Source organism: Typopeltis vanoorti, chromosome 1 (genome assembly GCF_054136105.1).
Source record: "Typopeltis vanoorti isolate ZY-2024b chromosome 1, IOZ_Tvanoo_1.0, whole genome shotgun sequence".
Classification (NCBI taxonomy): domain Eukaryota; kingdom Metazoa; phylum Arthropoda; class Arachnida; order Uropygi; family Thelyphonidae; genus Typopeltis; species Typopeltis vanoorti.
Window position 1 is genome coordinate 136,743,512 of NC_143549.1, and position 26,521 is coordinate 136,770,032.

General features: G+C 35.2%; 1 protein-coding gene across 3 annotated transcripts in view; it reads left to right on the plus strand.

Annotated features, from left to right (window-relative positions):
- The window catches only part of bchs (WD repeat and FYVE domain containing 3 bchs), a 1,305,514-nt gene that overhangs the window by 68,769 nt on the left and 1,210,224 nt on the right, over positions 1-26,521 (plus strand). For all 3 annotated transcript variants that reach the window (XM_090399415.1, XM_090399420.1, XM_090399430.1), the window contains exons 3-4: positions 2,471-2,594; positions 8,577-8,851. In XM_090399415.1, coding sequence (XP_090255541.1) covers positions 2,471-2,594; positions 8,577-8,851 — 399 coding nt within the window. The remainder of the gene's footprint in view (positions 1-2,470; positions 2,595-8,576; positions 8,852-26,521) is intronic.

A 26,521-nucleotide genomic window follows, 5' to 3' on the forward strand; every position in this document is an offset into this window, starting at 1 on the left:
GATCAATATATGGACTGCATCCAGTTCTCCCATTATGGCCATTCTGCACTTGCTGATCATGCTTTTCCTCAGCCCTGAGAAACTTTCCAAACCTCAACAAATTTGGACACATGAAACTTCCTCAAATTTGGGCAGCACTCATCCTCAAATCTTCAGTCCAATGACCAAGTCCACCCAATTTAGTCCACTAGGGGGCACTATTTAGGACATTAGGCCTAACTTTGGTTCCCTTTCTTCAGCCTCATTTGCCCAGTATTAGTGACTGTATGCACATATCAGTGTTCTGTGTTTTAAAATATTGGAAGTATTAAAGTTATTGTAATTAACATTCAGTATACATTATAATTTCTTCAAAAAAAATAGTAGTTAAGTGTCAGACTGTACACTCAGGGTCAGAAGGATAAACCAAGTAGGGATTAAGTGGATAAGTAGCAATATAGAGAAGGAGCTGAAAAAAAATGAAGCATTGTGGAAGGAATATAAACAAAAAGGTGATCAGCATGCTCATGAGCAATATAAAGCAAAGGCATGAAGGATAACTGGTATAAGGAAGGCTAAATCAGATTATGAGGGAAAATTAGCTAAGCATGCTAAACGAGAGGTGCGAACAAGGGATCACTCCTGAAAGTTGTGTAAAGTGTGGGTAGTAAGGGTATGCAGACTAGGTTCTTTGTTTGGAGAGTGGTGAATGAATGGAATGGATTGCTAAGGTAGTTGTGAGTGCCCAACAATGAATGAGTTTTTGCAAGGGTATGGTAGGCAGTGTGTGAATAATGGTTAGTGTGGGTCTCTTGCAATCAGTCTTTTAACTCCATGGAAATATCCGGTTAATCTTCTAAAATATTCCAAAATATCCAGTTAATCTTCTTTTCCAGGCTTATAGGCTAAGCAGCATGTTCTGGACTCATTTCCATCCTTTTAAGGATCTTCCTCTGCATCGAGTACCTTTTGAATAATAATTTAGAATTCGTTTAGATATTCTGCTTTTATTCATTCTCAATGAACATGGAAAGTACATGTTCTTTCCATTTTTCTATATAGCAAATAACTGTTTCATTTACGGAGTTTGTGATTCCAAGTTTATTTCTGATTTTGCTACTTTTCATTTTATCCATTATTGTGACTCCTTCAGTTCTGCATAGAAATTTCATTTCGGATGATTCAATTTTTCTTTCATCTGCTTTTTTTATTGTCCATATCTCACTGCCATAAAGTAAAATCTTACTTTTAAAATGTTTGATATCTTCGGTTCTATATCAGCTTCATTTTCATATGATATTGTGCATCCTAAATATTTAAATGCATTTACTTGCACTATTATTTTGTTGTTTATTATTATTTTACTTCTTATTGGATTAGCACCTTTGAAGGCCATGACTTTTGTTTTGTCTGTTGAAATTTCTATGCCATATGTTTTTATCATATTATTTAAATTGCATAATGATTTTTTGTAGTTCATCTTCATTGTTTCCAAAGATTATTTGATCATCAGCAGAAAGCAGAGTCGCTAATATATTATTACGTTTTATTTTGAATCCTCCTTCATTAGTTATTTTCCATTCTTTTATGATTTTATTCATGTATATATTAAATAAAACTGGTGAGAGAGGACAACCCTGATGTACTCCTCTATTTATAGGTTTCCAACTTGATGTTAAAGTATTGTACTTCACAGGTATGTTTACTTTTGTACACAACACTGATTTTCATTGGTGTTGGATCTAGTTCACGTCGAGCCTGACCTATTCCAAATGTTTCTCTCATGTGGTGTGGGGATGGGGCACAGGCTACCAGTCATGTAGCATACAGACCACCTTCGTGAAGCCTTCTGCATACAGCGGAAGCAGATACCAATGTTCCTATACTGTTTGTGACTGTTAGAAATAGTTTCACAGTCTGTGAACCACGGAATGACTCATATGCAGCCATCTGACTGCTTCTAGTCTTATGATGGCTCCCCACTTGAATTCATTGGTTAAATGATGTCTTACAACAATCCAAGAATTTTACTCCAGACATGAAACTGAAAACCACTCCAAAATGCAAGCTTTTATGCCATGGCTCATTTGCTTATACTACTGACAATGTCACTCATTTGGATAGCCAAGACTCAGCATTACTTTTTACATAATGTACCTGACTTTCATATGCCCCCCCCCCCTTTATTATTGTTATTGCACTTTTTCCTCTTTGTTCCTTAATTTTTGGAAATCATTGTATATTGCTATGGAAGAGTTTGCCTTACACTTTGCTATTCAATGAAAACTTTGTTTGCAGTTGTTCAGTTTCCAAATATTGTAATTTAATTAAAAAAAAGTATCCAATTAGTTTTTAGAAGCAGTAAAATCTGAAATACTGACTTATTATAATGTCTAATTAATAATTTTTTCACAAGTTGAAACAATGCCATTGTTTTTGTGCTCATGGAAGAATTTATAGTCTTCATACCTTTTCCTTTTACCATGTGTAGGTATTTGGCAACAGTCCAGCAAGTGACCTGTTAGAAAAATTCAGTGACATACTAACATTTTGTCAACTAATTTCAAGATTAATGGTATCTGAAATAAGGAGGAGGGCATCAAATCAGAGTACAGGTAAATGGAATTGTAATGCAATTTTTGTGCATTATGCTGTAAAACTATAATTATAGATCATATCACACATACATATATGTAGTTATTTATTTTATTCATAAATTCTCTGAGAATGAAGTTTCTTAAATTCATAAATTCTCTGAGAACGAAGTTTCTTAAATTGTTCTTCATATATATTATGATTTTGTTAAGTCATCTAGCATATTAATATAATTTGTGACCACATTATGCCAACCATATTCTTCAGAAGACAAAATGACAAAAACAAGACAATTGCTATATTCAAGCTAACTATAATGGAATCAGTGACTAAATAGTTGAACACTAAATGCATTGGTAAGTCATTCAAGAGTATTATTAAGCCCAGAAGTCTAATGTATATCATGACTGAGAACTGCAGGTTAAATATTATATTTAATATTTGTGTGAATGCGAAACAGACTTCATGTAAAATAATTCGTTGGTTTTTGTTGCATTGGGTGGCATACATAATAGTTTGGGAGTGTCTTTTAATTTTATAACACATATGTTGTTGTTCATATAGGGCATTTCCTATTTTTTTTATTTTGTTGGTCCCACCTACGAAAAGTTTATCTGTAAACCTATAATGCATTCATGCCATGGACAGTTAAGATGTTTTATTGATTTTATATATATATATATATATATATATATATATATATATATTGTATTTTTGACTTATGTTTTACAAAGTCTGGAAACCCTGCTTTAGAGACCAAACATGGAACTTTTTCAGGCCTCCAGTAATTGAGACATGGGGCTCACACAGGGCAATGAAATTCATCTCTCACCTAAAGACAATTACAACATCCATGCCTATAACAGGATTTGGATATTCAGCCTGTTAGTTGGACGGCAGATATGCCAACCAGGCTGGTTTGCTGCTAGAGTATCACTTTTTTGGAACTCTAGATTTCTGCTGTCATATCTTGTCAGCATATTTGGGATAATCATGCATAGGTATTTCACTGAATTGGCCTGCTTTATCCTACAGTGCAAACATATTGGATTTTGTAGATTTCCAGTATATATATATATATATATCGAGATCTTGCATAGATGGTAAGGACTATTTTTATTTCTTTTATCAAAATAACGCTGAAATTTTGTCCTTTATATGTTGCATATACTGAAGGGTTACTGTTTGTAGCTCTAGTTCTTCATAGCTGTTGGTGATGGTCCTCTTGGGAGGGTGGTGTAGGATGTTCATTAATGCTTTAAGATTATATATGTTTTGAGATTAGAGCAGGATGGAGATGATTTAATTCCTGGTTTTTATTCTCTGCTCTATTAGAGAAACTGTATGTCTTGCCTCAAAGTTTTAATATTTTTATTTTTTGTGATGGTTGGGAGATATGGTATGGGTTGGTTTCATATGTATTCTTGAGGAGGCATGCTAGGGATAGTATGATACTACTATATGATTCAGTTTACTAACTTTCTATCAACTATTTTCCTCAAGATTAGTCTGTTATTTGTCAGGAAGAACATCATGCAATGATATATCATTTTTCTCAGGCACTTCTGACTACATCTCTCCATATAGATTTTAGCCTTACTCTAGATCATTTTCCTGTCATTCCAGCATCAAACAACTCTTTTCTCAGAACTCTTACATCTGCAGTCTCAACCCTTTTGAACAACTGTTTATTTCTAGGTCATCTCTCAGATCCATAAGATATAATTGGTAATCAGCATGATCGTCTATATACCTACTTTGAGTAATTTTTCTCTATAACATATAAATGTAATTCCCATCTTTTATTCTGTTGTCTATTTCCATGTTTAATTTGGCTTCCTCATTAAAAATTGTGCCTAAATAGCTGGAATATTTTACTTGTTTTGCAGGTTTTTCATTGAGGATGCAGCTCATACACGATCACTGATATTTTCAATGTATCTGCCTATTTTCACATTCTTTGCATTTTTACTGCTGATTTACCATATTTGCCGGCATATAAGATGCACTTTTTATCTTCGAAAATAGGTCTGATAAACAGGGTGCGTCTTATACGCCGATATTCAGTTTTTTATTACTTTAATTTCTGGAAATTTTCTTTGTTCCGAGTTATGCGATTTCTTTCTTGCTTCCTTCCAGTGTGTTAGAGCATTCCAGTTACGTAGAGTTCTGTGGATGCCTGTGCACTGTCATAGACATTACTTACCATTATAGAAATTTCTCTGTATTGGTAAGTTTTATTTTCTTTTTATATCAGATGGGTACTATGAGAGGTACTCCAGTCATCTGGAATCCATCCTTCCGAGCAGACCTGAATTATGCAGTGTGGCCACTGTAAAATGGATAAATCAGAAAAGTTAAATGGATAGGCAGCTTCATTAAGCAGGTGCTCAAAAAGAGAGAGAAAAAGGAAAATTTATACTATATGTATAAAGAGATGTATACTATATAAAGACATATTTACTATATGTATAAAATTGGGTTATGAGAGGAAATTGGCTAATTTTTTTCACATTATTTAAGATAAAATGAAAGAATTAAGAGACACAGTGGCAAAATCTGAAAACAAAACATTCATTGATTCAGTTGGGAAGAAGTGTGTGGTCAAGTTATGGGCAAGGATATTAAAAAAAAAAGTCAAAGATTCTTGGTAGATTCAAGAAGTTACAAGATATCCAGGAAAAGAAGAAATAATATTGAAAGTTCCTAGCAATTAAGCCACCTGGTGCCATGAGCAAATTGGAGGAAAATCAGTTAAACATCATTTTGCAAACTATTCTGGAAGATATCGAAAAATGTTAGAAATGGAGGAAAGAGTACTGGATGAAAAACAGAGATGATAAAACTGATTAAAAACTGAAAATGGAGATATTCTGCAGGCCTGAAGTAATTACTTTCAAAAATTGTTAAATGAAATAAGCATTGTAATAACAGCGATAGATTTTAACAGCTTTTCAATCCAAAAGGCTCAAATATCTAAGTAGAAAGTTCTACAATGCATAATTCAGATGGACTGCCTAGTCAGAAGATGAAATTCAAAAAGATTGGGTTAGAGCTTTTATAACACCTATCTATAAAAATGTTAATAAAACAAAATGAGAAATTAAAGAATTTCTTGGTGTTCATTAAGATTAAAGCACACATACTTGATAAATTACTTAAATTGTTGAAAAGAAACTTGGAGAACAGCAAACTGTGTTTAACGCAAATTCAGTTGGAATCAGATTTCTACTTAATAAATAATGGGAATGCAACGAGGAATTACACATAATGTTCGTAAATTTGGAAATAAATAAGAATAAAAAAAAAAGTTATCAAAAGAAAGGCTGTGCAGAGTCTAAATGGAACATTGTATGTTGTGAGTTCTGAATGTAGATTGAATTGAAGGGTGTATTGCAGAAAGTTTTATCACTGCATTGTCAAGTATATTATACTTGACAAGAAATGATATTTTTGTTTTAATACTTGACTCAGGCATAAGCAGTTTGTATATGAAGTATTTTCACAACTAGCATACTTGTATATAGTATACTTATATACTTGTATATCGAGGCTGTTGACTTCACATCAGTTGCCTCAGACTAGTTTCAATCTTTATTGAGGTGAAGAAGTAAAGGAATGTTAATTATAGATCTAGAGTGGTTATAAGGTTAAAACAGAGGTGTAGCTAGGGTAGGGCAGAGGGGGACGGTCCGCCTCGGGAGGCACTTTAAACCTTTTTGAACTTTTGCAGTTAATTCTAAAATACAATCTCAAGAACTCATTCCCAGATATTGTAATACTACTGCGAATTTTCCTCACAATTGCTGTAAGTGTTGCTAGTTGTGAGAGGAGTTTTTCTAAATAAAATTGATCACGAATTATCTACATTACTATGAAATGATTTCGCCAATGTCATCGACGATTTTGCTAACAGAAAAGCAAGAAAAATAACATTTTAGAATGTTGATATTAAGTGTTTTACTTCAAAAATAAACATAGCATTTTAATTTATTTCCCTATATGTCGTTTTGACGTTTTGTACTATTTTTGGTGTGTATTGAGAGGGGCGGCAAACTCGGGTGACTGCCCCGGGCGGCAAAAGCTCTAGCTACACCACTGGGTTACAAGCGAGCTTAGTAGTATTAGGAAAAATATTAGACAGATGGGCAGGAGAGAAATGATAAAGGCCTCATCTCTTTTATATTATTTAGCCACAAGCCATCCTTTTTCACCAGTTTTATGCAGCTTGAACAACTGCAAGATCAAAGGAAGCTAAAATCCAGTGATGATTGGTACCCTGGTGGTTAGCCTTTTCTAAGTTAACCACCTCGAGTTAGTCTTCTCTGCCTGTGAAAAACCTCTTATAATAAAAGTAGACAATATTTTATCTTCCTAAGGTGAATATTGCTTAATGTGGGCAGTCTACACCACATAGTCAAAAGTTTGATATCTCCTAGAATAATTCTTTCTGAATATAGAAATTGTTGGATTGAACAATGAAAAAAATTTCCATAATAAGATATTGTAATGCATTTGGATTACAATTGTTATGAATGAAAAATATTGCATTTGTCATTCATATTGCTAATTTCAAAGCCATGTTTTTCCTAATTTTCTATAAATGATATTTTAACTCATTAATTATAAATATTAAAATTTTCTTTTTATTACTAATCCATTGTGGGGGGAAGGGTTATTAAAAGAACCCGTTCTGTTATAAGTAATGGAATGTTCAACACATTACATAATGTTTCAAATGCTCAGGGCAAGAGGGCAGCTGTAGAATGCATATTACTTTTTCTAGTTTGTAACATATATCACAGATTAGATCTGTTAAAGTACCTCCATGTGATGGCATTTACTGGAAGGTGACCCATATGCAGTTCTCTACAATATTCCTCCTGTTAGGAAAGGTTTTGATGTTTTTTGATATTATGTAGGTGTTTGTGAACTTGGAGTAATGGACAGGTGGAGAAATGAATTCAAAGTATGTTGAGAAGTTCTATATTAGGTTAGTCCAAAGAAAAAGCCTCTGAGATCCCATCTTTCCAAAAATGTTTAATTTAACTAATTAGTAATTAGTAATTTATTTATTTATATTATATAGTTTCTATATTTGGCATGAAACTCTTTGAGTTTCTTATTTGGCTAAGAAACAATATGGGATGTAATATCCCTTAACTTAAATATGTTTAATTTAATCTTGTCAGCTAGTTCACTGATTTTGCTCAATTTTTCCAAAATATCAAAAAAAAAGAGATGTCTGTTGAGTCATTATCCTTCAAAGTGTCTGCTACATCATCTTCATATGCTGATAGTTTATTTTCTTGAATTCATAATTAAGGAAATTGTTATTCGTTGTATAGCATACAAATTATCAACTTCTTGCAAAAAAAAAAAAGGTTCTAGAACAACTGTAAAGAGAAACAAACTAAGAGGGCAACCTTTTTTGTCTCCTTTTTGAATTTTGACCAAATCTGATGGAAAACCCAATTGACTAGGAGTAGGTAGTTGTATTGTTTAGGCTCCTTCACTGATGGATAACAGCCTTTGGCACATTTTAGTGGAATAGAAAGGGATTCCAGTCATTGTCCAAATGCTTGAGTAAGATCCACTGAGAGTCTGCCATTGGCTGCTTTTTCATATTAACTTGGCAGAGTAGGGCACGTAGTAGCAGAAACAGATTAAATTCTGCTACTTGGTCCGGAACTCTATACATTGGCATGCTTTTTTATTATGTATCTTTTTTCTATTTTAAGCTTGTTGTTGATAATGTTAAGAAATATCTTGTAGTCAGTATTAGAGAAATAGGCCTCTGTACTTTTCTTATTTGGATGTATGAAGTGTCTTCAAATTTCAAGCAACTTTGAAGACACTCCAAATTTGGTCTTTACAGAAGAGGTTCTGGATTATCTTACTTTTAGTCTACCACAGAGTTATTATAGAGGTTTATAATATTTTGTGAGAGGATATAGATAAATTTCAATTTGTAATAAATTTATTTTATTTTATTATTTCAGAAGCTGCAAGTTGTGCAATTGCCAAGTTCTTAGAGATTGAAAGTACTGAGGAAAGAAGTAATGGGTGGATGTTGTTGACTACCGTTAACTTACTTGCTGCTGGTGAAGCTCCCATTGTTGATGTCATGACATCTTCATCATTACCTTCTACCCTAGTCAAGTGCCTATATCTTTTCTTTGATTTACCTGAGTTAGAAAATGCTGATGATCTACAACTTGGCTGTGAGTTTACCTCCAGAGAAAGACGCATCTTATTGCAGAAAGTTTTTGTACAGGTGAGGTGTGTTTTAATCTGTTGCATGTTCATTTTATATTACTGTATTAATATTTATGTTAACTGGGACTATTAAAGTATAATCATTAAATTCCTGATATGTACCAATGGTTTCAATAAATATTATGATGGTACTATATGAAAAGCTTATTATTGCTGACTTCCTTTTAAAACTTTTCCTCCAAAGTGGTCTGTTCTCTGTCAGGACTCGGATGTTATAATATCTTAACTTTATCTTTTAACACACTTAACTGCATCATGCTACCTAGATTTTGTCATCCTCAGGGACCTTTTCCTGCCATCTTGGCATCAACCCCCCCCCTGCTTTGTTAACTTTCCTATACTATTCTGTTTAAGTGATTATACTGCCTTAGATTAACACTGCTTTCACCCTCTTTACTGCTAACTAATGTCAAGTAACTTTCTAATATCTTCATTTTTAATGTGGTTATTTCATTGATACCGTCTTTTCACTCTATCAATTTTTCTCAGAACCCTGATATCTGTGGTGTGCAAGTCTTCCTTTTGCGCAAAACTGTCTTGTATATTGCTAGTTTTTCAAGTTTTCTTCTGTAAATCCTATCTGGAACAGAAATTGAGAAATTCCTCTGTAATTCTTATATTCAGTTTTATACATGAAACTATGAGAGCTCTACTCCCATCATCTGGAATTTAACCTTCTGACCAGGCCTTCTAAATTTTATCAGCGAAATTATTTCAGGAATTTACAACGTATACTGGAATATTAATTAAAAGAAGCTTTAATAAATACTTCCTATATATTATTATAGGAATAATAATATATTATTATTCCTAATAATAATATATAGGAATAATAATAATATTATTATTATTCCTAATAATAATAATGTAACAAGAAGTCGTGTCATATTTTTATAAGATTTTGGTTAACTTTTCAGAGCTGCCCCTGATATAGGGAATGGTGATGGATTTAGTGTAATCTTTGTTATGTGGAGGAGGAGGAAGAGTTGTGGTTAACTGGGTTTAATATTTTTTAGATTTTTGAGAGGTTGTAGCCATTGGCTAAGAAAGTGTTAAGGATGTGGTTTAGTTCAGTGGTAAGGACATTGTCATCTGAACAGATTAATTTTGCTTCGTTATATAGTGTTTTTATAACCCCATATTGTTGTTGTTGGGGGGGGGGGGGTGGAATTGCTGGTGAATGTATCTGGCTGTATGGGTAGGTATGATCCCACCGGCCCCCCCCTCCCCCCCTTCATAACAAAGTTTACACTAAATCCATCACCATTCCCTATATCAGGGGCACTCTGAAAAGTTAACTAAAATCTTAAAAAAATATGACACCACTACTTGTTACAAACCATATAAGAAATTGGCATCCCTTATCCGCTCCACCAAAGACCAGCCACTTTCACTAGACCTACCTGGAGTATACCAGGTCCCTTGCAGCTGTAGACTGTCCTACTTTGGGCAAACAGGCAGGACAGCAAATGTCAGGATATTGGAACACAAAGACTACATCCGGTTTCACCAATACAGCCACTCTGGGTTTGCAGACCATGCTCTGGATACCCGCCACAGAATATGCTGGAAGAAAGCCACGTTATTACACCACAGTAAATTTAAACATGAAAGATTGTTCATGGAATCAGCCTCAGCTCTAAAAAAACTTTTGCAAACCTCAACAAATTTGGGTGCTTGAGACTGCCCCAAATTTGGGAAGCTTGTATCTTGAGAACCTCAGCCCAACAGCCAAGACCACCCAATATAGCCAGCTTGGGGGGGGGGTCACCTTTATGACTAGGAACAACGTTAGTTTTTCTTTCTTTTGCTTCATTTGCTCTCTGTAGTGCCTGCATGCATGTGTCATAGTTTTATGTTCCCATGAAGATGACGATGTGACATTGCTGAAATATAGGAAGTATTTATTAAAGTTTCTTTTAATTAATATTCCAGTATACATTGTAAATTCCTGAAATAATTTAATAGTCATATGTTACCAACGTATAAGCCTATCTACAAGAATTTATCAGTAAAAATGCTCTAGAACTTTTTATACCTCCATATTTGAGTATTTCTGGTTGAATATCATATATTCCAGCTGTCTGATTGCATTCTTCTTGAATAGTTTGTCAGTGTAGATGACAATAGCCCATAAATGCTGAAATATAGCATATAAAAATTCCAGAGTGGTTCATCATCGTTAAATTCTTGATGTGTACCCTTGGGGGTGTGGAAGGGATCTACAGGATATATGATAGTACTACGTGAAAAACTTACATCATTACTAAAACTTCCAATTAACAATTTTCCTCCAAAGACTCCAACATTATCAGATCATATATTTTGTCTTCTAAATCACTTTTTACTGTATCAAACCATCCACATCTTAGTCTTCTTCCAGGACACTTTTTCTTGCTAACTGGGCAAAGAACACTTACTTTGCTAACCTTTCCTCTCCTATTCTATTTAAGTGACCATGCCACTTGAGATTAGCTCTAATAACACGTTCTTGAATGCTAACAATGCTATGTTTTATTGTCATTTTTGGTGTGATACTGCAATTGATGCCATCTGTTCATTCTCGTAATCTTTCTCAGAACTCTCATATCAGAGGTCTCCAGTCTTTTATCAAGTGTTTTATTTCTAACCCAACTCTCAGATCCATAAATTAAAATTGGTTTTAACACTGTTTTGTATACAGCTAATTTAGTGTTTTGACTAATTTCTCTCTTCTTCCATATAAATTTATTCAGCTGACTTCCTTCAGCTTTACTAATTCTGTTTTTTATTTCCATATTTAATTGCCATCTTCATTAAAAATTGTGCCTAAATAACTGAAATGGATTACTTGTTCTAGAGGTTCTCCAATTCAGGATACAGTCGATGTTTGTGCCTGTATCGATTCTTTTTCTCTTTTTATTGCTGATTTTCATACCAATGAATATAAATTTATTCAGTTGACTTCCTTCAGCTTTACTAATTCTGCTTTTTTTTATTTCCATATTTAATTGCCATCTTCATTAAAAATTGCGCCTAAATAATTGAAATGGATTACTTGTTCTAGAGGTTCTCCAATTCAGGATACAGTTGATGTTTTCAAAATTTGTGCCTGTATCCATTATTTTTATCTTTTTATTGCTGATTTTCATACCATATATGTTACAACAGTCATTCAGTTTAGTCAGGAATCTTGCAAACTTGTACTGGATTTGTTTAGAAGTGCAACATCTTCTAATTCCTGGGAATGATGAGATTACTGGAGTGATGCTGAAACATGGTAGTGAGGTTATCATAAACAAACTGTACTGGTTGTGTAACATGGCATGGGAAGAAGGTAAAGTACTGAAAGAAAAAAGAACCTAATACCCATCATAAAAAGGGAAGCAAAATGAACTACAAAACAATTGCTTTAACCAGTCACTTATGAAAAGTATGAGGGTGGTCTGAAAAGTTCTCAGCCTGACAATGAAAAAAACAAATTTATAATTTCAAAATTATTTTCAATTTTCAACATAATCTTTCTTAAGACTAATACATTTATTCCAGCGATGCTCCAGTACCATTATCCTGTCCCTGTAGTCGTTCTCAGTAACATCTGTAAAATACTGTTCTAAAGCTGTAATCACCCCTTGATTCAAAGAAAAACGCTGACCAACAAGGAAGAGTTTTAGTTTTGGGAAGAGATTGAAGTCAGAGGAAGCCAAATCTAGGGAATAGGGTGGATGTTCCAACAATTCATAGTGCAGATCCCTTAATTTTCCCATTGCCACCTTTGTGGGTAGGTACATTGTTCTGATGAAAGATGATTTTTTCTTCTGCAAATTGGGTCTTTTCTCACTAATTTTTTTGTCTAGTCTGGTTAAAAGATCGGAATAATATTCCCTGGTTATTGTTTTACCCTTTTCAAGATAATTAATGAGCAAAATGCCTTGTGGCATCCCAAAACACCAATGCCATGACCTTTTTTGGCGGTTGTTCGCTGAACAACCGCCAAACTAAGTCTCACCCATAGTAATAAATTAATGCATGAAATCAGTTTTATTCTTGTTAAAATGCTCCAAGCACTGTTCAGAGATTTTCATGCGAGTGTGTTTTTGATCTGCTGTGAGCGCAAATGTGGCACCCATCTTGCACAAAGTCTTTTCATTTGCAATTCTTCATGCAAAATATATCCTACACATTCTTTTGAAATGCCTATAGTCTCAGCAATTTCATGCACTTTGACTCGCACTTGAAGAGTGATTTGTGGTGGTTTTATACTTTTTTGATATCCTTCATGTGGATTGTCTTCAAGGCTGGTACGGCCGTTTAAACTCGGTAGCCCATTTCTTAATTGTCGAAAACAAAGGAGAAGAGTGCCCATAAACTTCTATGAATTTCTTTTGGTGTTAAACGTTATTTTAAAGAATTTTATAACTGCATGATACCAAATTTTATCAATTTCAAGGGATGCAGACAACACTTTTGCTTCAGACAGGTGTATAAAGCAAACTACTTGATAGAATGACTTGCAATTTCACATGGATGCTTAGGACAGATGTACCAACTTAGAAAAAAAAATCTTGTCAATAGTATTGCCATTTTTTTTTTTCAGCCAAGAACTTCTCAGACAACCCTCGTACTTATTGATGATATTAGCAGAAAGAATAAGAAAAATAATGGAAGAAAGTCTGGAAGATGAGTAAAACAGGATTTAGAAGAGACAGAAGTACTGTTCACCATATATTAATGTTAAGATTAATTGTGGATAAAGCTCTATGTAAAAATAAAAATGTCTATACAGCAATCCCTCAATGAATGCATCTCCGATTAGTGCATTTTCAATCAATGCTTCATTTATTTTTTATACCCAGATGCAATTAATGCACCCTTAAAATTCAATTAGTGTGCCTATATACATCTTAAAAATAAATGTTACAGATTTAAAAAATTTTCTATCTATGCATTTTTTATGGATAATTTAAAAAATCACTCAGAAGGGTGGAATAATTTTGTTACCGATTTAAACCATTTTACAAAGTTATTTTGTAATGGCATTCAGTACTACACTATTTCCATGTACACTATGTTCCAAATTTACTGCAAAAACGTATGCTAATTACGTAGCATTTTGCTGATTGTATCTTGTGCTTCCTTTGCAATTCTTTTCCTTACTTTTTTATTTTAAAGTATTTTCCTAACCTTTAATCATGAGTAAAAGAATTATTGAGCAAAAAAGTGGAAGTGCGAAAAAGTTGCGAAAAGTAATCTCATTGGAAGAAAAACTTGAAATAATAAAGAAAAATGAACAAGCCAAGTCCAGAGCAAAGATAGGACAAGAACACAAAATGGATGAATCAACTATAACAGCAAATTTAAGCAAAGCTGTTGAATACAAAGAGAAAGGTAAGGCTGCTTCAAGTTCATCATGCATGCAAACTACTTGAAATCAAAATATTATAATGATTGAATTAGAGAGATTTCTTTCTACATGGATTGAAAATTGAAACCAGAAACGGATCCCTCTAGGCACTGACCTTATTAAATCAAAAGCATTAAGTCTCTTTGCAACCTTGAAAGAAAGGGAATGATGCCAGTGATGCAAAAGAAGAAGAATTCCATGCTGGTGCTGGTAGTTTGAGCATTTCAAAAAGAGCATTTCATACATACAAATAGCTTACATATTGTTCAATCACAGGTGAAGCTAAAGTGCAGATAAGGAGGTGGCCACAAATTATCCAGAGATTTTGAAGAAAATTGTGGAAGAAGGAGGCTATTGTGATCATCAAATATTTAATGTCGATGAAACCAACCAGCCTGTTTTGGAAGTGAATTCCAAGACTTTTCTGTCTAATCAGAGAAATCTCAGCATGGTTATAAAGTTGCAAAGGATAGAATGACTCTTTTATTAGGTGACAATGCCAAAGGAGATCTAAAGTTAAAATGGTAGTTTATCATCATCAAATTCCTGCCATGTACCCTCAAGGGGTGTACAGGATATGATAGTACTACATGATAAAAATTACATCATTACTAACTTCCTATCTACCATTTTCCTCCAAATCAGTCTGTTACTTGTCAAGACTCCAACATTATCAGATCTTATATTTCTATTGTCTAAGGCACTTTGTACCGCATCAATCCACCTATATCTTGGTCTTCCTCTGGGTCATTTTGCTGCCAACCTGGCAGAGAACACTTGTTTTGCTAATCTTTCCTCGCCCATTCTGTTTAAGTGACCATACCTCCTGAGATTAGCTCTGCTAACGCATTCCTGAATGCTGACAATGTCAAGTTCTTTCCTAATATCCTCGTTTTTAATATGATATTGCCATTGATGCCATCTGTTCACGCCTATAATCTTTCTCAGGACTCTCATATCTGCGTTCTTTAGTCTTTGGTCAAGTGTTTTACTTCTGACCCAGCTCTCAGATCCATAAGTTAAAACTGGCTTGAACACTGTCTTGTATACAGCTAATTTAGTGTTCCGACTAATTTCTCTCTTATTCCATATGAATTTATTCAGTTGACTTCCCACCATACCAGCTTTGCTGATTCTGTTGTCTATTTCTATATTTAATTTACCATCTTCAGTAAAAATCGTGCCTAAGTAGCTGAAATGTTTTACTTGTTCCACAGGTTCTCCATTCACAACACAGTTGACATTTTCAATGATTCTGCCTATTTTCATTGTCTTTGTCTTTTTATTGCTGACCTTCATACCATATCTATTACAAGAGCTATTCAATTTAGTCAGAGAATCTTGCAGACTTGTAGCGGATTTATTTAGAAGTATAACATCATCCGCATAAAGCAAAGAGCTGACATTAACATCTCCAATTTTGATATCATGTTTAATTCCACTTTCCTTCATAATGTGATCCATATAGATAATGAATAACAGAGGGGATAATGTACATCCTTGTCTCACACCAGATTTAACATCAAACCATCTTTCTGTACTTCCTTCAATTCTAACTGCTGACTTACAACTCAAATAAAGACTAAGTATTGCTTGATATAATGCCCCATTGACACCATATAACTGCAGCGTATTGAATAGCTTCTCTCTTGGCACCTTTTCATAAGCCTTTTCCAAATCGACAAAACTTAAATACAGATCTTTGTTATATTCCCATGCTTTCTCAACTATTTGTCGTAAAGTGAAGATCTGATCCTGACAGCCTCTGTTTGGCCTGAATCCAGCTTGTTCTTCACCAGACTTTTCTTGCATAATTCTTCTCAACCGTTTCTCAAGTATACTTGCATAGATCTTGCCAGGAACACTCAGTAGGGAAATACCTCTGTAATTCTCACATGCAGTTTTATTTACCTTTTTATATATGGGTACTATGACAGCTCTACTCCAATCATCGGGAATTCGTCCCTCTGTCCAGGCTTTCTGAACTATGCAGTGCAGCCACTGTAAGACTCTTATACCACCATACTTCAGCATTTCTGGTCGAATATCATCCACTCCTGCTGCCTTTCTACATTTCAAGCCTTTGATAGCTTTTTCTACTTCAAGTATGGATATGTAATCCTGACTGCATGCCTGGTCAGTGTTTTTTACCACTGTGCTGTCATCACTGCTTGTTTCATTTAGCAGTTTTTCAAAGTAATTACTCCATACTTCAAGGATATCTTTTTCTCCCGTTTTCATGTCACCTTTATCATCTCTAACTCCTTTTACAGCACTCTTTCCTCCATTCCTAAGCTTCTTCAACAACCTCCAGAATATTTTGTCACCTTCTTGATATTTATTTTCTATATTCTTGCCAAAGTCCTCCCATGACTTTTGTTTAGCTAGTTTTACACAGTGTTTAGCATTCTTGCATTTGTCTCTATATTCTCTAAGAGCACAAGCTGACTTATTTGATAGGAACTTTTGATATGCTTTCTTCTTTTCCTTCACTGCCTCTTTAACTTCCTGTGTCTGCCAGGGAGTTCTGATTTTCTTATCCTTGCAGACAACATCACCACATGCCTCTCTGGCTGAATCAATCAATGTTTTCTTCAGAGTTTGCCACTGCATCTCAAAGGTTTGATTCCTGTTCTCAAACTCTTTCATTTTTTCTTCAATAATCTTTGTGTATTTTAGTCTACAGTTCACCCAAGGCAAAATACTTACTACATTAAAGTGATACTGCCAAATACAACTTCTCTCATACAACCTATGAACCAGGAGAATAATGCAACCTTTAAGGCATACTACCTGAGAAAAATATTTAAGCAGGCAATAGAAGCAGCATCCGAAGAGAATTCTATGACATCAGTACACTGCTCAAAACAATTAGGGGATATTTTAGTTTCTGTTGGTTAATTATAAATTTCTTCAAATAATTTTAACTATTGGGTACTTTATACATGAATAAATATTACTTATGGATTGGGTGTAGTTGATATGATATTGTTTAAATAATCGATATTTATTGCAAATTTAACAAATTATACATTTTATTGTGAAATAATTTTAACAAAAATAACAAGAATAGCCAAAAACGCTTTTGTTAATTTTTAATAGGACGTATGGTCTCCATTAACAGCCAAAACAGCAGTACATCTTGATTGCATGGACTGGATAAGATGATCAAACACTTCTTGTGGGATATTTCCCCACTCTTCTGTGAGAGGAATTTCTAGCTCTTGAAGCGATCATACTGGCACCAGTCAAGCAGAAACTCTCCTCCCTAAAGCATCCCAGGCATGTTCGATTGGATTATAATCTGGTGAACAGGCAGGCCAGTCCATTCATCCAATACCTTCTTCCTCAAACCACTCTTGTACCAAATTTGCACAGTATGGACGAGCATTGTCATCCATAAAAATGAATTTTTGGCCAATTGCAGCAACATATGGATGAACTATAGGTTCCAAAATCTCATTACGATATCTTTTTTGGCAGTTAAGGAACTGTTTCTGATAAAACAGAGATCAGTATGGCCACCTATACATATTCCAGCCCATACCATTAAACTACCACCTTGATGATGGGATCTTTCATGAACAAACTGTGGATTATTTCTTGTTCCATTTTCATGCCAAGATATGTCAGTTATCTGGTTGCAGATTGAACCTGGACTCGTCACTAAAAAGTACATCAGCCCAATCCTCATTTGTCCAATTGCAGTGTTCCTGTGCCCAAATTCTTCGGGCTCTTTTCTGATTTGCAGTAAGTGGAATGCAAACCATTGGTCTTCGAGCATATAAATCTGTGGCACGAAGACTATTTTGTATTGTCTGTGTTGATATCAGCCTTCCTGTTGCTGCGGCAAGTTCTATTTGAAGTTGCGTTGCATTAAATGTTCGATTTCTTCTGGCAAGTAATGACAAATACTGATTATCTGTACTGATTAACAAATCTGAAAATAAACCCCAACTCAACATCACCAGAGTTAAAGATCGGTACTATCAACGTAAGAAGCCTGAATGGCAAAGAAATGGAGCTAGCTGAGGAATTAGATAAGTACCAGATCGACACAATAGGGGTGACTGAAACAAAAAAGACCAAAACTGTGAGATCTTTCTGAGCAATAAATACAAAATGTTATATTCAGGCAATGACAATCAAGGAAAAGAAGGAGTAGCCATAGTATTCAACACAAAATATGAGGCTAATCTTCTTGAATGGCAGTCAGTCTCAAGTAGAGTAATGTGGGCAAATATGAGAATGGGGAACTGGACAACGAGACTTATTTGTGCCTATGGTCCCACAGAAGGTTCTACTAAGGTAGAAGTGGAGGAATTTTTTGAGGCTTTAGAAAAAGCAACTGACACAATGAAAAATGAAAAGTTGGTCCTTGTTGGGGATCTAAATAGCAGAGTAGGAAATCATTGTGAGACATACAAAAATATTTTGGGAAAATTTGGAGAAAAGAGCAAAGCTGCTAATAATGGCAAATATCTGTTGGATTTCTGCTCAGGACGTGGACTGGTTATTATAACACCATGTTCCAACATAAAAATGTGCACAAATTCACATGGAGAGAAGAGGCTAGGAATAAGAAAAGTCTCATTGACTATGTTATTGTTGATAGTGATGTTTTCTCCCTGGAGCAGGACACCAGAGTGTACAGAGGATTTGAAATTGGAAGTGATCACTATTTAGTCTTGAGCAGGATAAAATTGAATTTCATATTGAAAAGAATAACATGTAAGAAAGTTTTAAAGCGAATAAAAGTTGAGCAGCTCTCAGATGTGAGCTGTAGACTAAAATACACAAAGATTATTGAAGGAAAAATGAAAGAGTTTGAGAACAGGAATCAAACCTTGGAGATTCAGTGGCAAACTCTGAAGAAAACATTGATTGATTCTGCCAGAGAGGCATGTGGTGAGGTTGTTTGTAAGGATAAAAAAATCAGAACTCCCTGGTGGACACAGGAGGTCAAAGAGGCAGTGAAGGAAAAGAAGAAAGCATACCAAAAGTTCCTGGCAAATAAGTCAGCTTGTGCTCTTAGAGAATATAGAGACAAATGCAAGAATGCTAAACACTGTGTAAAACTAGCTAAACAAAAGTCATGGGAGGACTTTGGCAAGAATATAGAAAATAAATATCAAGAAGGGGGCAAAATATTCTGGAGGTTGTTGAAGAAGCTTAAGAATGGAGGAAAGAGTGCTATAAAAGGAATTAGAGATGATAAAGGTGACATGAAAACGGGAGAAAAAGATATCCTTGAAGTATGGAGTAATTACTTTGAAAAACTGCTAAATGAAACAAGCAGTGATGACAGTGCAGTTGTAAAAAACACTGACCAGGCATGTAGTCAGGAATACATATCCATACTTGAAGTAGAAAAAGCCATCAAAGGCTTGAAATGTGGAAAGGCAGCAGGGGTAGATTATATTCGACCAGAAATGCTGAAGTATGGTGGTATAAGAGTCTTACAGTGGCTGCACTGCATAGTTCAGAAAGCCTGGACAGAGGGACGAATTCCCGATGATTGGAGTAGAGCTCTCATAGTACCCATATATAAAAAGGGAAATAAAACTGCATGTGTGAATTACAGAGGTATTTCCCTACTGAGTGTTCCTGGCAAGATCTATGCAAGTATACTTGAGAAACGGTTGAGAAGAATTGTGGAAGAAAAGCTTGGTGAAGAACAAGCTGGATTCAGGCCAAATAGAGCTGTCAGGATCAGATCTTCACTTTACGACAAATAGTCGAGAAAGCCTAGGAATATAACAAAGATCTGTATTTAAGTTTTGTCGATCTTGAAAAGGCATATGACAAGGTGCCAAGAGAGAAGCTATTCAATACGCTGCAGTTATATGGTGTCAATGGGGCATTATATCAAGCAATACTTAGTCTTTATTTGAGTTGTAAGTCAGCAGTTAGAATTGAAGGAAGTACAGAAAGATGGTTTAATGTTAAATCTGGTGTGAGACAAGGATGTACATTATCCCCTCTGTTATTATTCATTATCTATATGGATCACATTATGAAGGAAAGTGGTATTAAACATGATATCAAAATTGGAGATGTTAATGTCAGCTCTTTGCTTTATGCGGATGATTTTATACTTCTAAATAAATCCGCTACAAGTCTGCAAGATTCTCTGACTAAATTGAATAGCTCTTGCAATAGATATAGTATGAAGGTCAGCAATAAAAAGACAAAGACAATGAAAATAGGCAGAATCATTGAAAATGTCAACTGTGTTGTGAATGGAGAACCTGTGGAACAAGTAAAACATTTCAGTTATTTAGGCACGATTTTTACTGAAGATGGTAAATTAAATATAGAAATAGACAACAGAATCAGCAAAGCTGGTATGGTGGGAAGTCAATTGAATAAATTCATATGGAATAAGAGAGAAATTAGTCGGAACACTAAATTAGCTGTATACAAGACAGTGTTCAAACCAGTTTTAACTTATGGATCTGAGAGCTGGGTCAGAAGTAAAACACTTGACCAAAGAATAGAGACTTCAGATATGAGAGTCCTGAGAAAGATTATAGGCGTGAACAGATGGCATCAATGGCAGTATCATATTAAAAACGAGGATATTAGGAAAGAACTTGACATTGTCAACATCCAGGAATGCGTTAGCAGAGCTCATCTCAGGTGGTATGGTCACTTAAACAGAATGGGCGAGGAAAGATTAGCAAAACAAGTGTTCTCTGCCAGGTTGGCAGGAAAACGACTGAGAGGAAGACCAAGATATAGGTGGATTGATGCGGTACAAAGTGCCTTAGACAATAGAAATATAAGATCTGATAATGTTGGAGTGTTGACAAGTAACAGACTGATTTGGAGGAAAATTGTAGATAGGAAATTAATAATGATGTAATATTTTTTCATGTAGTACTATCATATCCTGTACACCCCTTGAGGGTACATGGCAGGAATTTGATGATGATGATGATTATCTGTTGGAGTTGTTGATGACGGGCTACCTTGACCTTGTCTTTGGCAAACATTTCCTGTGTCCAGAAAGTGATTCCGAACTCGCAAAATTATGCTTTGAGATACACCATGCACTTGAGCGACAACTTGCTGTGTTTCTGTAGCTGCTTAGTGACCATTGATTTTGGGATATCGTGTTGCTCTGTCATTTTTAACAAAATAATGGGTGATAGGTGACACAAGTGTACAGTTGAAGTGATAGTTATGTACTGTTGAAGTGAGTGCAACAACCCACGTTTTTATACCCCCCACATACTAATATAGCTAAGACATATTTCAACAAGACTTAACATGATTTTGTATGCAGTTGTATGTTTTACACTGTTGTATATTAAGAATATTTTAAAATAAATGTGTTTTATTCCCTCCCTTCCTTAATAAATCTAGTTTCCTTGATTCTGCACATCCACTTCATTCAACAACACTTTTTCAAGTCTCCGTACACTGAATCCATTCAGATGCAAGCCATCCATCTTATATAGATCCTTTTGCCCATCTGACTCACTCCACATGTCCACAAATTCCACACCACTCATCCTGCATAACCCACGCATAAAGTCATTTGCAATTATGACCCTCCTTTTAAACACTTCACTATCATACTGTGGCAAAAGACTAATCATCCTAACTCGCTCACTCTTTTCTTTTGCTACTTCAAACAATTCATTCAGGTCCTCTATCATTTCCATTTTATCTCCTTTCAAATCATTTGTACCTGCCACAACAATCATTTCTTTCACCTTTCCTTTTGCTCTCTCAGTTACGTCCTTGATGGTCGCACCAGGTTGGTATGATTTTGTCAAATCCTCTACTAACACACCTCGTACTAACAAATCTCCATAGCATTCTCTCCTTCATTTTGTTTAAGTTCACACTCATACTCTTATTTTTCCTATCATACTTTTTATTATTGGTTGGTACACTCAGTAGACTTTTGTTCATACGCTCTAGCTGCCGCTTTGCTCTTTGTATCGCTCTGCTCAACAACACGATCTCGCTCATAGCATCTATCTCATCTTTTTTATTTTCTGTTAAACCATTAATTTGCTCTGTATTAATACCATCATTCACACTTTCTACATTCACGCCCTCACAGTTCTCTGGTACAACCTCACCATTTCTTGTCATATCACTATTTGCTTCCTTCTGAAGTTTAACAAAAATATCACACTCATGACCTGAAGTACACTTTAATTCCTCATTTTCCTTACATTTTCTATGCACATTCACTCCTTTATTATCATCTAACCATACACCAACCACACTCCGCAAAACGTACATTTCGCGGATAGTACACTGAATAATCTCCTTTATATTACAGTTATTGAATAAAGATGGCGAACCATTATTACTAGCTGCCATTTTCCTTTTTACGGGAGCCATACTCACTTCTATCACACTTTATCAAATTAATAATTGAAACACAAACAGACACACTAAGATATGCAAAGCAAACAAAACTATGTAATATTCAAGTAAATCTGTTAATGATAACTTAAAATAACACTTATCTTATCAGGAGCTCTCAACGAACACTACATACTACGAATCCTCTAGCGGCAACCAACATGGCCAAAAATTCTTCCTTCTTGTTCCTAATACTCCTAGCATTAGTGTACATGAATTTCAGACCCCCCATTAGCCCCATCCCTACCTTGATGCCTTATACTAACTATCCCATTCTGATTTGTTGTCCTTATTCGCTCAGGCATATTATACTCATTCATACATTCAACTGATATGGAAAAATAAAACAGCGATCTTTCTCATAAAGCTGAGACAGCTGGAAACATGCATATTTATAAATGCTCTCTATAATTGTGAGACATGGGTAATGGTCAAGGTCTCTGTGAGACAAACATTGGCTTTCTAAAGAATCTAAAGCAGCTATGTTCTATGAATTGGATGGTACAAAAGGTTACAACTGAATAACTGTATCGCAAAAGTAACTGCAAAGAGAATGCAGAAAATCTAAAGGTGTTTGGATGTATCTGCAGAATGGATAGCAGTTGAAAGATCAAAACCTTCATAGTTTGTGCAGTGAATGGTATAAATAGAAGAGAATGGCCAAGGCAGGAGTAGGTAGATAATGTGAAAGAGTGATATGGAAAGAAGTCGCAGGATTTTCATCACCTGGCAATGGAAAGAGAGAAATGGAGAAATGGCAAAGAATGGTGAAACAGGCATTGAACCCATGGGCACTGATGATGATAATAATAATAATAATTTAGTTATATTAAACTAAAGTTTTTATTCAAACATGGTAGTTGTGTCCATAATTTTCAAAAAATGCATTTGGATCACCGTGTAAGCTTAAAAGAAAGGATAATAATAACATCTGCATAAAGAGAGCTGAGATTAACATCACCAGTTTTGATATTAGGTTTATTACCACTTCGTAATGTGATCCATGAATAACAGTGGAGATAATGTACACCCTTCTCACATACTTGATTTAACATCACACCATCTTCCTGTAACTTTTTTATTTCTAACTTCTGACTTACAGCTCAAATAGAGACATAACTAGCATTTTTGAACATCTTTCCTCTTCACACCTTGTCATATGTAATTTTAAGATCTACAAAAACTTAAATACTATATTTTGTTATATTCTTAAGATTTCTCAACTATTCATCTTAAAATAAAAATAATCCCGACAATATCTTTTTTGGTTTGAATCCATCTTTTCTTGACCAAGCTTCCCTTCCTTGAGAAACATCTAATTTTTCTTAGATATTTCTCAGGTATACTTCCATAAATTTTACTAGGAACACTCAATAGGGAAATATCTCGATAATTCTCAATTTAGTTTTATTTCCCTTTTTACAGATGGGTACTATGAGAGCTCTACTCCAATCATCTAGAATTTGACTACCTGACCAGGCCTTCTGAATTATGCAATGCAGCCATTGTGAAACTTTTATACCCCATATTTGACCATTTCTGGTCGAATATTATCTACTCCAGCTGCCTTTTCACATTTCAAGTGTTTGATGACTTTTTCTACTTCCAGTATTGCTATGTAATTCTGATTGCATTCTTGTTGGGTATTTTCTACCTTACTATCATTTCTTAAAGATAACTTTAATGAATCACTTCTATATTTCGACAATGTCACATTGCCATCTTCAGGAACATAAAGATATGGTATGTGCACTAAAGGAACTAACAAAGCAAATGAGGAAGAAATTAAGACACTAATTTTGTTCCTAAAGTCCTAATGGTGCCCTCTTGCGGGCTAATTTTGTAGTCTTGGCAGTTGGGCTGAAGTTCTCATAATGAAAGTCTCCCGAATTTGGGGCAGTTTCATGCACCCAAATTTGTTGAGGTTAGGAATGTTTTTTAGAGCTGCTGAAGATTCTTTGAATAATCTTTCGTATTTAAACTTGCTGCGATGGATTATTTTTGTCTTCTTCCAACGAATTTTATGGTGGGTATCTAAGGCATGGTCTGCCAGCCCAGAGCGGCTGTACTGGTGAAACCGGATGTAGTTTTGGTGTTCTGAAATCCTGATATTTGTTGTTCTGCCTGTTTGGCCAAAGTAGGACAATTTGCAGCTGCAAGGGACCTGGTATACACCAGGTAGGTCTAGGGGAAGTGGTTGGTCTTTGGTAGAGCGGATAAGGGATGCCAACTTTTTATATGGTCTGTAACAGGAAGTAAGGTCATATTTTTTGAGGATATTAGTTATTTTTTCAGAGGTGCCCTGGATGTAGGGGATAGTGATAGCCTTGGTGTAGTCTTTATTGTTGAGGGGGGGAGGGGGGTTGTGGTTTTCAGGTTTTAGTATTTTTTGGATTTTTTTGGGGTTATAGCCATTGGCTAAGAAAGTGTTGAGGATGTGGTTTAGTTCCAAAGTCAGGGCCTTGTCATCTGAGCAGATTAATTTTGCCCTGTTATATAGTGTTTTTATCACCCCATATTGTTGTGAGGGGGGGGGGGATTGCTGGTGAATGTATCTGCCAGTGTGGGTGGGTTTTCTGTAAACAGAGAAAACCAAAGATCCATCAAGCTGGTGGGTGATTAAAGTGTCTAGGAAGGGGAGGGTGTCGTTTTCCTCTTTTTCTAAGGTGAACTGGACTCTGGGATGTTGGTTGTTTAAGTGTGTTAGGAAGGAGTGGAGTGAGTCTGAGCCATGTAGCCAAATAGCAAACACATCATCCACATAACGAAGCCAAATAGTGGGTTTTTGTGGGGCGGAGTTTAAGGCTTTCTCTTCAAATGTCTCCATAAAGAAATTGGCCAAGGGTGGGGAAAGTGGTGAACCCATGGCTGTCCCCTCTATCTGTTTGTAGAACTTTCCTTGCCAAACGAAATAGCCTGAGTTCATTGTGAACTGAAATAGGGCTGAGATATCGGGAGGAAACTTGGCTTGGATGAGCTCAAGGGTTTCTTTGAGTGGGACATTAGTGAATAGGGAGGAGACGTCAAAACTGACCATTATGTCAGTGTGTTGGAGTGTGAGGTTTTCTATACTGGCTTTAAAGTGGGCCGAGTTTTTTATGTGTGATGGTGTGTTGCCAGTGTAGTGTGTGAGCGTTTTGGCTAAATGTTTGGCTAATTTATGTGTGGGGGAATCAATGCCATCCACTATGGGACGTAATGGCACATTTTGTTTATGTATTTTTGGGAGTCCATATAATCGGGGGGGGGGGGGGTCTAGAGTTATAAGGTTTAAGCTTGTTGGTGACTTCCACAGGCCAAGAAGTGACTTTCTTAAGGAGTCTATCCTTAAGTCTCTCATCACTATCAACAATTATACATTCAATGAGAATTTTCATATTCCTTGCATTTTTCTACATGTGTGAATTTGTGCTAATTTTTATGGTGTTAGTAATAAGTAGTCCAGGTCATAAGCAAAAGTCTAGTAGGTACTTATCATTATTATTAGCTTTGCTCTTTTATCCAAATTTTTCTAAAACATTTTATGTCTGATAATTATTTCTTCCTTAATAGAGCCTTCTGTGGGACCATTGGAAACTAAACAATATCAAGTCTTATTGTTCAGTTTCCCATTCTGATATTTGTCCAAATCACTATACTTGATATTGTTTGTCATTCAAGAAGATTATCGTTGTATTTAGTGTTGAATACTATAACTACTCTTTCTTTTCCCTGATTGTTATTGCCTGAACATAAATTTTGTATTTGTTACTTAGAAAGATCTCATCTCTTTTTATCCTCTTTGTTGGTAACACCTATTGTGCTAATCTTGATCTCTGCTGTTATTGAGTTGGAATATGTTCTATGATTTGTTCCAGTAGCTGAATTTTTACTGTTCATCCAGGTTCTCTGACA